The sequence below is a fragment of the Equus asinus genome, chromosome 9 (genome assembly GCF_041296235.1).
Source record: "Equus asinus isolate D_3611 breed Donkey chromosome 9, EquAss-T2T_v2, whole genome shotgun sequence".
In the NCBI taxonomy this organism is placed as follows: Eukaryota; Metazoa; Chordata; class Mammalia; order Perissodactyla; family Equidae; genus Equus; species Equus asinus.
In genome coordinates this window covers 47,336,233-47,351,041 of record NC_091798.1, presented here as the reverse complement: position 1 = coordinate 47,351,041, position 14,809 = coordinate 47,336,233, and the positions used below count along the sequence as shown (strand labels likewise).

Sequence of the window (14,809 nt, the reverse complement as noted above, 5' to 3'; positions counted from 1 at the left end):
CCATTAAACTCATTTCTCTATTATATGATCAAATTTTCACAGTCTCAGTGGCCAGATACAGTAGTTCCCTCTTGTCCGTAATATTTAAATTGCCTGCCATTCTGAGTAGCGTGGTGAAATCTCACACCTTTCTGCTTGCTTTAAATGTTTTTAAGTGAAATAATTATAAGAACAGCTAACATTGCATATTTACTAGGTACTTTACATGGATTGTTACGTTAAATGCTCACAGCAACACAGTAAGGCAGTTTGTCAGTTAGTTTAGACTAAATTATGGTGCTGTGATGATGCCAAAGTCTCAATGGTGTAGTGAACAAAAGTTTTATTTTTCACTCACTCTACATATCAACCAAGGCACTCAAAATTATACTTATATCTCCTCTTTGCTACCATATCTTTATTTTAATTGTGTGTGTGTATGGTTTAACATGTTTATATGTATTGAGTTTTGCCATTTTTAAAAAGAGAATTTTAATTTAAATCCTGAGATTTATAGAAACAATATTAAATTAGATTGATTAGAATCCAATAGCTAGAAGTACGCAAATGAAATTGGAAGTAAAAAGCAGGAGCAAAAATATTAGAGCACTGAAGATTTATATTAGGTGTAACTACAAATTTGCCTGTCAAAAACTTTCCAAGAGACTTTTTTATTAAATTTATTTTTTATACTTTATTTATATATATTTTTTATACTATTTTTTTATACTATACTTTTATTTTTATACTTTGTCTTACATGGAGCAAAACTGTTTCCTCTACTAGAGAAATTGTCATTCAAAATGAAGAACATGTAAATTGTTGGGACAGGAATTATAAATTAGAAAAGCAAATAACTGTATGTGTATTTTTCTCTTTCTAGCAGCCAGAATAAAGATAAATGAAGAATTCAAAAGCAATAAAAGTGAAACTTCTCCTAAGAAAATAGAAGAGGTACAGTAATTGAGTTTTTCAGTTATCATAAAACTTATAAATTTTCTCAGCAACTAGAGGAAATGATGAAAATAGAGCGGTTATATGAAATAAAAACCAATACTTGATAGTTAAAACCATCACAACTGTAGATAACCATCACTTGTTTGGTATGGCTTACCTCCTCAGGGTCATCTGCCTACACCCATAAAACAGCAGGTTGCCTGGTAGAAAGAACATGGATGTAGCCATGGTCAAAGCAAGAGCAACCCAAAAACCCACAGAAATTCTAACTTCACCTAAGGCAAGCGACTGAAACTAAGGAGAATGAGTGTTATAGTAACTCAGAACTACAGAGGGAACTCCTACTCATTTAGCTTAACTAGATAGATAGTTTTTTTTTAAATTTCTATCTTGGCAGTGGAAGTTAACCAGCCAGAGTTTAGGAACTATGATTGCTTTGCCTTCTGTATTTGCATTTTAGTCACTTGCTCTAGGTGAAGACAGTCTACTGACACTAGTCTGTGAGCTCCCTAGTGTTCTTAATGTTCATTAATGTACTTTTTTTTTTTTTTTGAGGAAGATCAGCCCTGAGCTAACATCTGCTGCCAATCCTCCTCCTTTTTTTTTTTTTTAAAGATTTTATTTTTTTCCTTTTTCTCCCCAAAGCCCCCTGGTACATAGTTGTATATTCTTCGTTGTGGGTCCTTCTAGTTGTGGTATGTGGGACGCTGCCTCAGCGTGGTTTGGTGAGCAGTGCCATGTCTGCGCCCAGGATTCGAAGCAACAAAACACTGGGCCACCTGCAGCGGAGCGCGCGAACTTAACCACTCGGCCACGGGGCCAGCCCCCCCAATCCTCCTCTTTCTGCTGCAGAAGAGTGGCCCTCAGCTAACATCCCTGCCCATCTTCCTCTACTTTTTTATATGTGGGACGCCTCCCACAGTATGGCTTGCCAAGCAGTGCCATGTCCGCACCCGGGATCTGAACTGGCGAACCCTGGGCTGCCAAATTAGAACGTGTGCACTTAACCACTGCGCCACCAGGCCAGTCCCCATTAATATACTTTTAATGTTCATTAAAAAAAATGCACAATGATTCTTTTGCTGTATAAAATCATACCACATATACACATTGTCTCTGTCTTGAGCTTCCTAAGTGTTCCTATATCTGGCTTTGTATAAACGTAGACAAAGGATCCTTAGGAAGAAAATGAAAAATGGAAAATTATTTGAAAGGGTAGTTATGGTTCTAAGAATTGGTTTGGTAAAGAGGAAAGTACAGATTAGAGAAATTCTTCAATGGTTAATAAAATTTCCACATGTTAAAAAAATTGATAAAGATGCATTTATATTTAGTAAAGAAAAATGCTATTTTTGAAATAGTAAATATCTGTAATGAATAAAGCTGATGAGACAAAATGACATAGCCTAAGTATTTATGTCCCTACAATATAAGGAAAGCATATGATAGGGCAAATAGGAACTGAATTTTTATTCATGGGAGAAGTGAAGATGACATTATGATCAAGTCATGACTTGAAGAGAAGTTAAAAGTTATATTCGGAAGTTGGTACTATTTGCTATTCAGTAGACTGGTTAATAACAATATGGTAATTACTTTTAAATTTTGAAATCATGCTTTAAAAACTTTTAAATTGAGGTCTGTTTATATCAACTAAACTGGGAAAATAAACTATAATCTCCCAAATTCATTGTACTTGTAGAGCACTGATTTAACATTAAGCAATCTAGAAATTAGATGTTTATTATATACAAATGTATATTTTGTACTTTCTGTAACTCTGTGTATATTAAATATTCAGGAGTTTTTAGATAATTGCATTGTCACGTATTAGAGGGTTTATGAAATCTTGGCACCAAAAGGAATCTTAAGCATCCTCTAGACCAGCAATTTTCAAACTTTTTGGTCTCAAGACCCTTTTACCTTCTTAAAAATTGAGGACCCCGAAAAGTGCTGTTTATGTTTTAATGTCTATAAATATTTACCATATTAGAAATTAAAACAAATTTTTTAAATATATATTGATTAAATCATTTTAAAATAATAATAAGCCCATTATGTGTTAACAAACACAACATTTATGAGAAATGTATTTTCGAAAGAATTTAGTGAGAAGAGTGGCATTGTTTTACATTTTTGCAAATCTTTTTAATGTCTGGCTTAATAGAAGTCAGCTAAATTCTCATAATCTGCTTCCTCATTCAATCTGGCGCAATGTTTTCTAGGTTGAAGTATATGAAGAAAATTCAGCCTCACACAGATAGGGGTATCGCCTTTTCAAATAATTGTGAATATTCTTTGATACTACACCTCAACAAGTGGTAGATTTCCTTAAAGTTTAGTTGTAATGTGTAATTCAGTTATCTGTTAGACCATGAATATAATGTGTGTGTGTATATATATATATGTATGTATGTATGTATGTATGTATCTACATATATATTTTTTTTTGGTTCCGAGGTTCATACAGACCCCGTCTGCTCATCCCTTCTGATCTCCCCTATTCTTTGTTCCTCATCTAGCCTTGTTTTCAGCCTTAAATCTGGGACTTGACTCAGTTTATACACCTCTAATGAGTGAGGAGGCTCATTTTTTTTCCTTTCTCTACCCTGCTAAGGCTGTCTCTACCCTTCTCAGGTCTGTCAGGAACTGAGGCTTTGCTCTTCCACAGTCTTTTCCATATCAATTAATAGCAGCTTCCTCCTTTTGAATGCTCAGACCAAAAACCTTGATGCTCTCTTTCTTGATTGCTTTCCTTTTCTCACACTTACATCCAGTCTGCCAGTAAATCATATTGGCTTCACCTTCAAAATATATCCAGAATTTGACCACTTCTCATCCTCCCCATTGTTATCTCCTGGTTCAAGCCATCATATCTCAATGGATTGTTACAACTGCCTCCCACTGGGTCTCCCTGCTTCCTACCTGACTGCAGCCTATTCTCAATAATTTTAAAGGCAGAGTGAGCCTTTTAAAAAAGGCATATCCCATCACTGCTCTATTCACAACTCCCATGGCTTATCATCCCATTCAAAGTAAAATCGAAAGTCCTTGCCATGACCTATGAGACTCTATTGTCTGACTCCTGTTAACTTCCCACCTCAACTCACCACATCCCTCTCACTCTTCCAATCTTTGCCTTCTTTGAGGGTGCTTGAATTTACCAAGAACTTTCCTGTCTCAGGGCCGTTGTGCTGTTGCTTCTTCGTAGGATATTCTTCCACATGCCCTCAAGTCTTCATTTATTCAGCCAATACATTGTAATTTATCCTTCCCTTTGAATGGATCTTTTACCCATGCATGATTTTATAACATCGTGCACTGATGATTTGGAAAATACAGGTTCATCAAGTAATGCAGATCTTACAAATGTTGATATAGTTCAATATGTAATATTTTAAAGTTATATATATTAATATCAATATCATCTCATCAGAAAAATCTTTAAGTATTGGGAAGCTGTCAGGCTTACAGCAGCAGATACAATTTCTGCAGAATTTCAGTTTTTGCTTGAAAACTTGAGTTTTATCATTGTCAGCAGATGCTGTCAGTTGTTTTCTTGAAGTGACAGACTCACTTCACTCATTTCCAAGAAAATGTCTGCCACATACCCAAGACTGAATAGTCATAGTTTATCTGTCAGTGATTCATTCAAGTAAAAATGGTATTCCATGGAGAAAGATCTACTTCTGCTCACAACTCAAACAATAGGCTCTAGTATTATGAAAATAATTTTGACTTCATGGGTGCTGTGAAGAGGTCTCAAGGTCCCTCAGGAATCCACAGGTTTGAGAATCGCTCTTCTAGTCCAGTTTTCATCTTGCATATGATGAGTTCTGAAACTTAGAGAGACTAAGTTATTAACCCCAAGGCCATGCTCTTAATGACAGAGACAGAGTTGGAATCCAAGTACTCTGGTTCCTAATCCATTACTCTTTCTAGTGTTCAGAACATCCAATAATATAAAAGAAAGATTCAACCCTCCTCTGCCAAAAAAACTGTAGATTTGAGGGCTGGCTTGGTAGCGTAGTGGTTAAGTTCGGCGTGCTCCACTTCAGTGGCCCAGAGTTTGCAGGTTCAGATCCTGGGTGTGGACCTGCACTGCTCATCAAGCCATGCTGTGGCGGTGACCCACATACAAAATAGGGGAGGATGGGCACAGATGTTAGCTCAGGACAATTCTTCCTCAAGAAAAGAGGACAATTGGGGGCTGTCCCCATGGGTGTAATAGTTAAGTTCAACACGATCTGCTTCTGCAGCCCGGGTTCAGATCCCAGGCACGGACCTACCACTCATCAAGCCATGCTGTGGTGGCCACCCACATACAAATTAGAGGAAGATTGGCACAGATGTTAGCTTGGGCCAATCTTCCTCACCAAAAAATAAACAAAACTGTGGATTTTAAACACATTGTAAAATATATATTACAAAAAAATCTAAATCTGTTTTGGAACAAAATATGGAGTGGATGGATAAAGTTAAAAGTATATGGGTGTCTTGAGCTTTCTGTATACTTGGGATGGTTACAAAAAGTTAAAGACAGTATTATCTAAAAAGAAATTGTAGCAAACCTATAGTTTTCAAAAACAGTACATTTGTATGAACCATTGAAAAAACACCCAAAGGATTTATTCTGTTTGTTTGGTTTTCTTAACAGCTAATAAAAATAGGTTCCGATGTTGAATTGTTGCTTAGAACATCTGTTATACAAGGTATCCACACAGACCACAATACACTGAGTAAGTAAAATTAAAGAAAAATGTTTTCTGACTGCAGTGTGTTTTAAAAATTGAACAATTACAGTGCTTTTAATGCTGAGTGGTAAAACAGCTTGATTTTGCCAGACAATGTGGTATATCTTGCATACATTTGCAAGGCTACCATTTAAAAATGCTGAATTATGAAACTTCGTTTTACCAGATTGTTTTTTCTTTTTTAATTTATTTTTTCTTTTTAATCTTAACCACTGGTTATATTACCAAAATACAGGTACAAAGACAGTATGAGTATTTTTGTTGTATTTATTTGGCATTCCTAATTATTCTAGTTCATTTATAACCTGCCTAGACTCAGTCTGTTTCCTTTCCTTTTATTCTATGATTAGAGTTATTTTAATTCAGAAGACTTGGGATTATAGGAAATAGAAATGTAGTTGAGCATCCTCCATAATACCTCCAGACTCCTGGTGAGGCTTCAGCAGAATCGCATTTCACATTATATTTTGTTTTAATTTCCTGAAGTATATTTGGAGGTAACAACAACGAAAAAAAGATGGTATTCAAAACTTTTGAAAGGTATCTTTATCTTTAAGGTAAACTAGTGAAGTGCACAAACAGAAAAGTGCACAATTTGTAACTACAGTCCAGTGAATTTTCACAAAGTGAAATATCCATGTAGCCAACATCCATATCAAGTTATATCATATGACTAGTATCCCAAAGCCCCTTCATATTCCTCTCAGTCACCCCCTTCCCACAAACGTAACCACTATCCTGACTTTTAACATTATAGATTTTTAACTTAGTATAATAAAGTGTTTGAACTTTATATAAATTGAATTATATAGGATTACTATTTTGTCTGGCTTCTTTCAACATTTTATTTGTGAGATTTATCTATATTGTTGTGTATAGCAATATTTCTATGAATATTATTTTACTATACCACAGTTTATCCATTCTACTATTATTCATTTGTATTGTTCCTAATTTTGGATGATAATGAATAATGATTCTATGAACATTCTTGTATGTACCTTTTGGTTTAAAATAGATATACATGTATACACACACAAATAAATATACATATAAAATGCATTTTCTTAGGTGTATGTATATCTAGCAGTGAAATTTCTGGGTCATAGAGTTTGTGTTTATTCAGATTTAGTAGATGCTGCTAACCAGTTTTCCAAAGTGGTGAGACTAATTTTACACTTCCAGCAGTGGCGTCTGAGAGCTCCAGTTGCTTTACATCCTCACCAACGCTTGGTACTGTGCATCTCTTAGGCTTTCTGATGGTTGTGTAATGGTATCACGTTGTGATTTTAATTTGCATTTCTCTGGTAACTAGTGAAGTATTAGCACTTTTTCAGTTGTTTAATGGCCACTTGGATATTCTCTTTTATGAAGTCGCTGTTCAAGTCTTTGACCATTTTCTAAGAGGTTATCTGCCTTTTTATTATTGATTTGAACTAATTTTTTTTATGTTCTGAATACAGATCCTTTGCTGAATATTTGCATTACAACAACCTTCTGCTTTGTGGCTTTCTTTTTTGTTCTGGTAATGTTATCTTTTGATGAGAAGTTTTTAATTTTAATGTAGACCAGTTTACCCATTTTTTCCTTTATGGTTAGTACTTTTGAATTCTGTGTAAGAAATCTTTGCCTGTCTCAAGCAAAATCATGACGAGATCTCCTACGCTTTCTTCCAATAGCCTTATTGTTTGATCTTTTCCTTTGGTTGTTTATATCAACTAGAGTTGATTTTTGTATATGATGTGAGATAGAGGTCAAGATTTCTTTTTTTTTTTTTATTATTAATGTTATGATAGATTACAACCTTGTGAGATTTCAGTTGTACATTTTTGTTAGTCATGTTGTGGGTACACCACTTCCCCCTCTGTGCCCTCCCCCCACCCCCCCTTTTCCCTGGTAACCACTGATCAGATCTCCTTATCAATATACTAATTTCCACCTATGAGTGGAGTCATATAGAGTTCGTCTTTCTCTGACTGGCTTATTTCGCTTAACATAATACCCTCGAGGTCCATCCACGTTGTTGTGAATGGGCCAATTTTGTCTTTTTTTTATGGCTGAGTAGTATTCCATTGTGTATATATACCACATCTTCTTTATCCAATCATCAGTTTCTGGGCATGTAGGCTGGTTCCATATCTTGGCTATTGTAAATAATGCTGCGATGAACATAGGGGTGCAACGGACTCTTGAGATTTCTGATATCAGGTTCCTAGGATAGATACCCAGTAATGGGATGGCTGGGTCATAGGGTATTTCTATTTTTAACTTTTTGAGAAATCTCCATACTGTTTTCCATAGTGGCTGTACCAGTTTGCATTCCCACCAACAGTGTATGAGGGTTCCTTTTTCTCCACAACCTCTCCAACATTTGTCGCTCTTGGTTTTGGATGTTTTTGCCAATCTAACGGGTGTAAGGTGATATCTTAGTGTAGTTTTGATTTGCATTTCCCTGATGATTAGCGATGATGAACATCTTTTCATGTGTCTATTGGCCATATTCATATCTTCTTTTGAGAAATGTCTGTTCATGTCCTCTGCCCATTTTTTGATCGGGTTGCTTGTTTTTTTGTTGTTAAGCCGTGTGAGTTCTTTGTATATTATGGAGATTAACCCTTTGTCAGATAAGTGGCTTGTAAATATTTTTTCCCAATTAGTGAGCTGTTTTTTTGTTTCAATCCTGTTTTCCCTTGCCTTGAAGAAGCTCTTTAGTCTGATGAAGTCCCATTTGTTTATTCTTTCTATTGTTTCCCTCAACTGAGGAGTTACAGTGTCCGAAAAGATTCTTTTGAAACTGATGTCAAAGAGTGTACTGCCTATATTCTCTTCCAAAAGACTTATTGTCTCAGGCCTAATCTTTAGGTCTTTGATCCATTTTGAGTTTATTTTGGTGTGTGGTGAAAAAGAATGGTCGATTTTCAATCTTTTGCATGTGGCTGTCCAGTTTTCCCAGCACCATTTGTTGAAGAGACTTTCTTTTCTCCATTGTAGGCCCTCTGCTCCTTTGTCGAAGATTAGCTGTCCATAGATGTGTGGTTTTATCTCTGGGCTTTCAATTCTGTTCCATTGATCTGTGGACCTGTTTTTGTACCAGTACCATGCTGTTTTGATCACTGTAGCTTTGTAGTATGTTTTGAAATCGGGGATTGTGATTCCGCCGGCTTTGTTTTTCTTGCTCAGGATTGCGTTAGCAATTCGCGGTCTTTTGTTGCCCCATATGAATTTTAGGATTGTTTGTTCAATTTCTGTGAAGAATGTTCTTGGGATTCTGATTGGGATAGCATTGAATCTGTAGATTGCTTTAGGTAGTATGGACATTTTAACTATGTTTATTCTTCCAATCCATGTGCAAGGAATGTCTTTCCATCTCTTTATGTCATTGTCAATTTCTTTCAAGAAAGTCTTGTAGTTTTCATTGTATAGATCCTTCACTTCCTTGGTTAAGTTTATCCCAAGGTATTTTATTCTTTTCGTTGCGATTGTGAATAGGATTGAGTTCTTGAGTTCTTTTTCTGTTAGTTCATTGTTAGTGTATAGAAATGCTACTGATTTATGCACGTTAATTTTATACCCTGCTACTTTGCTGTAGTTGTTGATTATTTCTAATAGTTTTTCTGTGGATTCTTTGGGGTTTTCTATATATAAGATCATGTCCTCTGCAAACAACGAGAGTTTTACTTCTTTGTTACCTATTTGGATTCCTTTTATTTCTTTTTCCTGCCGAATTGCTCTGGCCAGCACCTCCAGTACTATGTTGAATAGGAGTGGTGAAAGTGGGCACCCTTGTCTTGTTCCTGTCCTCAGAGGGATGGCTTTCAGTTTTTGTCCATTGAGTATGATGTTGGCTGTGGGTCTATCATATATGGCCTTTATTATGTTGAGGTACTTTCCTTCTATACCTGTTTTACTGAGGGTTTTTATCATAAATGGGTGTTGGATCTTGTCGAATGCTTTCTCTGCATCTATTGAGATGATCATGTGGTTTTTGTTTTTCATTTTGTTAATGTAGTGTATCACGTTGATTGACTTGCGGATGTTGAACCATCCCTGTGTCCCTGGTATAAATCCCACTTGATCATGGTGTATAATCTTTTTGATGTATTGCTGTAATCGGTTTGCCAAAATTTTGTTGAGGATTTTTGCATCTATGTTCATCAGTGATATCGGCCTGTAGTTCTCCTTCTTTGTGTTGTCCTTGTCAGGTTTGGGGATCAGAGTGATGTTGGCTTCATAGAATGTGTTAGGGAGTTCTCCATCTTTCTCAATTTTCTGGAACAGTTTGAGGAGAATAGGTATTAAGTCTTCTTTGAATGTTTGGTAGAATTCTCCAGAGAAGCCGTCTGGTCCTGGACTCTTATTTTTGGGGAGGTTTTTGATTACCGTTTCTATTTCCTTACTTGTGATTGGCCTATTCAGATTCTCCATTTCTTCCTGATTCAGTTTGGGGAGATTGTAGGAGTCTAGGAATTTGTCCATTTCTTCCAGGTTGTTCAATTTGTTGGCATATAGTTTTTCATAGTATTCTCTTATGATCTCTTGTATTTCATTGGTATCTGTTGTGATTTCTCCTCTGTCATTCCTAATTTTATTAATTTGCAATTTCTCTCTTCTTTTCTTGGTGAGTCTGGCTAGGGGTTTGTCAATTTTGTTAATTCTTTCGAAGAACCAACTCTTTGTTTCATTGATCCTTTCTATTGTCTTTTTTGTTTCAATATCGTTTATTTCTGCTCTTATTTTTATTATTTCCTTCCTTCTACTGACTCTGGGCTTTGTTTGTTCTTCTTTTTCTAGTTCTGTTAGGTGTTGTTTGAGGTTGCTTGTGTGAGCTTTTTCTTGTTTAGTGAGGTGAGCCTGTATTGCGATGAATTTCCCTCTTAGGACTGCTTTTGCTGCATCCCAAATGATTTGGTATGTCGTGTTCTCATTTTCATTAGTCTCCAGATAAAATTTGATTTCTTCTTTAATTTCTTCAGTGATCCATTGTTTGTTGAGAAGCGTGTTGTTTAGTCTCCACATTTTTGCACCTTTCTCTGCTTTTTTCTTGTAGTTGATTTCTAGTTTAATAGCATTATGATCAGAAAAGATGCTTGATATTATTTCAACTCTCTTGTATTTATTGATGTTTGCTTTGGTTCCCAAAATATGGTCAATCCTTGAGAATGTTCCGTGTGCACTTGAGAAGAATGTGTATCCTGCTGTTTTTGGATGAAGAGTTCTATATATATCTATTAAGTCCATCTGGTCTAATTTTTCATTTAATTCTATTATTTCCTTGTTGATTTTCTGTCTGGATGTTCTGTCCATTGGTGTTAATGGTGTGTTGAGGTCCCCTACTATTATTTTATTGTTGTTGATGTCTTCTTTTAGTTCTATTAAGAGTTGCTTTACAAATTTTGGTGCTCCTGTGTTGGGTGCGTATATATTTATAAGTGTTATGTCTTCTTGGTGGAGAGTCCCTTTTATCATTATATACTGTCCCTCTTTATCTTTCTTTATCTGTTTTGCTTTGAAATCTACCTTGTCTGATATTAGTATAGCGACACCTGCTTTCTTTTGTACATTATTAGCTTGGAGTATTGTTCTCCATCCCTTCACTCTGAGTCTGTGTTTGTCTTTGGGGCTGAGGTGTGTTTCCTGGAGGCAGCATATTGTTGGATCTTGTTCTTTGATCCATCCTGCCACTCTGTGTCTTTTGATTGGGGAGTTCAATCCATTTACATTTAGAGTGATTATTGAGATGTGGGGGCCTACCACTACCATTTTGTGTCTTGTTTTCCGGTTTTCTTCAGTTTCCTTTGTTTCTCGTCCCATGGTTTAATCTGTTCTGATGTAGAGCTGCTACTCTCTGTTGTTGTCCTTCTACTTATCTCCTCTGCTCTTGGTTTCGTAGCCCCTTTCCTTTTTTGGATTTTTCAGGAATGAGGGTTTTCCTGAGGATTTCCTGAAGAGGAGGTTTTGTGGCAATGAACTCCCTTAATTTTTGTTTATCTGGGAAAGTTTTTATTTCTCCATCGTATTTGAAGGATATTTTCGCTGGGTAGAGAATTCTCGGCTGTAGATTTTTGTCCTTCAGATTTTTGAATATATCATTCCACTCTCTTCTAGCTTGTAAAGTTTCTGCTGAGAAATCTGCTGATAGCCTGATGGGGGTTCCTTTGTAGGTTAGTTTCTTTTGCCTGGCTGTCCTTAGTATTTTCTCCTTGTCGTTGGCTTTTGCTAGCTTCACTACTATATGCCGTGGAGTTGGTCTTCTTGCATTGATAAAGTTTGGAGATCTATTGGCTTCTGTCACCTGAAGATCCATCTCCCTCACCAGATTTGGGAAGTTCTCAGCCATTATTTCTTTGAATAGGCTTTCTGCCCCTTTCTCCTTCTCTTCTCCCTCTGGTATACCTATAATCCTTACGTTGCATCTCCTAATTGTGTCTGATAATTCTCGGAGAGTTTCTTCATTTCTTTTTAGTCTTGCTTCTCTCTCCTCCTCTGCCTGCAGCAATTCTATATTGCCATCTTCCAAATTGCTAATTCTTTCCTCCATATTATCGGCCCTACTGTTCAGAGCATCTAGATTTTTCTTAATCTCCTCTATTGTGTTCTTCATTTCCAATATTTCTGTTTGGTTCTTCTTTATCGTATCAAACTCTTTTGTGACATAGCTCCTGAACTCGTTGAGTTGTCGGTCAGAATTCTCTCTTAACTCATTGAGAATTTTAATGATGGCTGTTTTGAAGTCATCATCATTTAGGTTATATATCTCATTTTCTTTGGGATTGTTTTCTGTGTATTTGTTACTTTCTTTCTGTTCTGGAGATTTAATGTATTTTTTTCATATTGCTTGATGTTGTTGATTTGTGCCTCCGCATGGAGATAGAGTTTAGTTGCTCCTTTCACTTGTTTCAGCTGCTGCGGTGGGGGAGCAGCTGTTTATACTGCACCAACCAGTAACCCTGTCCGCAGTTGCTAACTGGGCCTGGGCCCCTCCTCGTAGCCACAGTGGCCCTTTGTATTCCCTCCTCTGCCGTGGGGGCCGTCACAGGGGGGCTTCAGGCTGCTGGTGCCTACTGTTGCAGCCCACCTAGATGTGCTCTCTCCTTGGGGTCTGCAATGGTGTTATGGGCTTTTCCAGCGGCCAGGGGTGGGATCACTTATATTTGTCGCTCCGTTGCTGTCGGCACCCACAAAATCTCACTTGTCCTCTATGGGTCGCAGGAGAGCTATTGGCATCTTCTACAGTCTGTGGTTAGTTCACCTAGCTATGCTGCTTTTGCCCTGGGGTCTTCCAGCCTTGTGGCTGGCGGCTGGGTGCCTTCTACTGGTGCTGTGCAGAGGCTTTCCCTAAGGCTGCTGTGAGCCTGTAGGGTTTCCCCCTAGGCTACGAAGCTGGGTCTCTGGAACTCCCCCCAGCCCCAGTCCTCTCCGAGATCTCCCGCTATCCCTAGTCCCACGGGGCGGGCAACAGCAGCTGGGGGTCGCCCCGCCCTCTGGGATTCTCTCCGGGCCTCTCCCAGAGCCATGAATGCTGGGCGTGGCCCCTCTGCTAATGGCAGACAGAGAGTTTTGTCTGCTGCCCGGGCGGAACTCCGGCGCTTCCCCTCCGGGTCGCAGAGCCAGCCTTTGAAACTTCCCCCAGCCCCGAGTCCTCTCCGAGATCTCCGGCAATCCCTAGTCCCACAGGGCGGGCAACGGCTGCTGGGAGACCTCCGTACCCTCAGCGACTCTCTCTGGGACCCTCCGGGCGCCGCGAACACCCGGAGGGGTCTCCCCGCCAATGGCGGGGAGAGACTCTCCCCGCGGGCTCAGGTGTGCAACTCCAAAGTTTCCCTCTGCGTTTAGGAGTAATTGCTAGGGGTTTAGGTAGGGTTCTGGTCACCTGTTTCCACCGTCGCTCCTCTGTTGTGTGCTCGCTCCTGCCCTAGATGTGTGTAGATCCTCTGGGGACGTCCGTTGGAAGAAAGCGGCTTGCGGGTACTAGGCTGCTCGGTCGGGGTCGGAGAGTTTTCACCTATTTCCACATCCTCCCAGAGGAAAGTCCGTCCGCCTTCCGATGTATAGTCGCGTGGGTATCTCAGATGTCCTGAGATGCTGTCTGGATATCCTTTGTCAAGCGATAAGTGTCCAAATAATTGTAGACTCGAAGGGGGAGAGACAAAGAGGACTACTCACGGCGCCATCTTGGATCCCTCTTCAAGATTTCTTTTTTTTTTTTTTTACATGTGAATATTCAGGTGATCCAGCATCATTTATTGAGACAACCACTCTTTCCCCCTGCACTGCAGGATCACCTTTGTCATAAAATCAAATAACTATATATGTGTGCTTCTGTTTCTAGACTTTGTAACCTCTTCAGTTAGTTTGTTTTTCTATCTTTGCATCATATACCATAATGTCTTAATTACTATAGCCTTATAATAAATTTTGATATCCAGTAGCATAAATCCTGTAGGACTTTTTAAGTTATTTTTAGTTCATGAGGATTTATCAGAAATTATTTCATCTGAGTTAGCTTTATAAGGACAATAAACGTGGTTAATCCTAGATTGAAAATTTGTAGTCATTAGCTTTAATCTTAATAATGATCTTTAGAGCTTCTGTGTAGTATAGCTGAGATTTTACACAGGTAATCACAGCTAAGTATTATTTTCATTATATTAATAAAAATTTGGTTTATTTCAAGTGACTAAATTTGATATCTATATTTCAAATGCCTGGTTTTAGATATGATAATATTTAAATTTCTTTTTATCTTTTGGTTTTCTGTATAATTTAATTTTCTCACAGGATTGAACATTTTGACTTTTTAATGATTATTAGTAGATATTATATATTAGTATATTATATTATATATATTAGTATATAATACTATATTGCCTTAATAATGGCCTTATTCTTTCCAGCAAGATATGTATGGATCTCTTTTTCCTACTTTATGCTTATAGGTCCAAGATATAACAAATTTGATTCTTTAATCTCTGTTTTAAAAAAGTTGCTTTGAGCAGAATTCCTCCACATATTTTAGCAGTCTGTACGGGCACATAGAAATGAGAGGAATTAAAATTCTGCTTCTTGGGGCCAGCCCCGTGGCTGAGTGTTTAAGTTCGTGTGCTCTGCTGTGGCAGCCC

General features: G+C 37.7%; 1 protein-coding gene across 6 annotated transcripts in view; it reads left to right on the top strand.

Moving 5' to 3' along the window:
* LYRM7 (LYR motif containing 7) overlaps window positions 1-14,809 on the top strand; it is a 52,908-nt gene that overhangs the window by 6,496 nt on the left and 31,603 nt on the right. For all 6 annotated transcript variants that reach the window (XR_011505847.1, XR_011505848.1, XR_011505846.1 and 3 more), the window contains exons 3-4: window positions 863-933; window positions 5,594-5,675. Coding sequence is in view for 1 of the 6 variants with exons in the window: in XM_014859508.3 (XP_014714994.2) it covers window positions 863-933; window positions 5,594-5,675 (153 nt within the window). In the remaining 5 variants the exon portion in view is untranslated. The remainder of the gene's footprint in view (window positions 1-862; window positions 934-5,593; window positions 5,676-14,809) is intronic.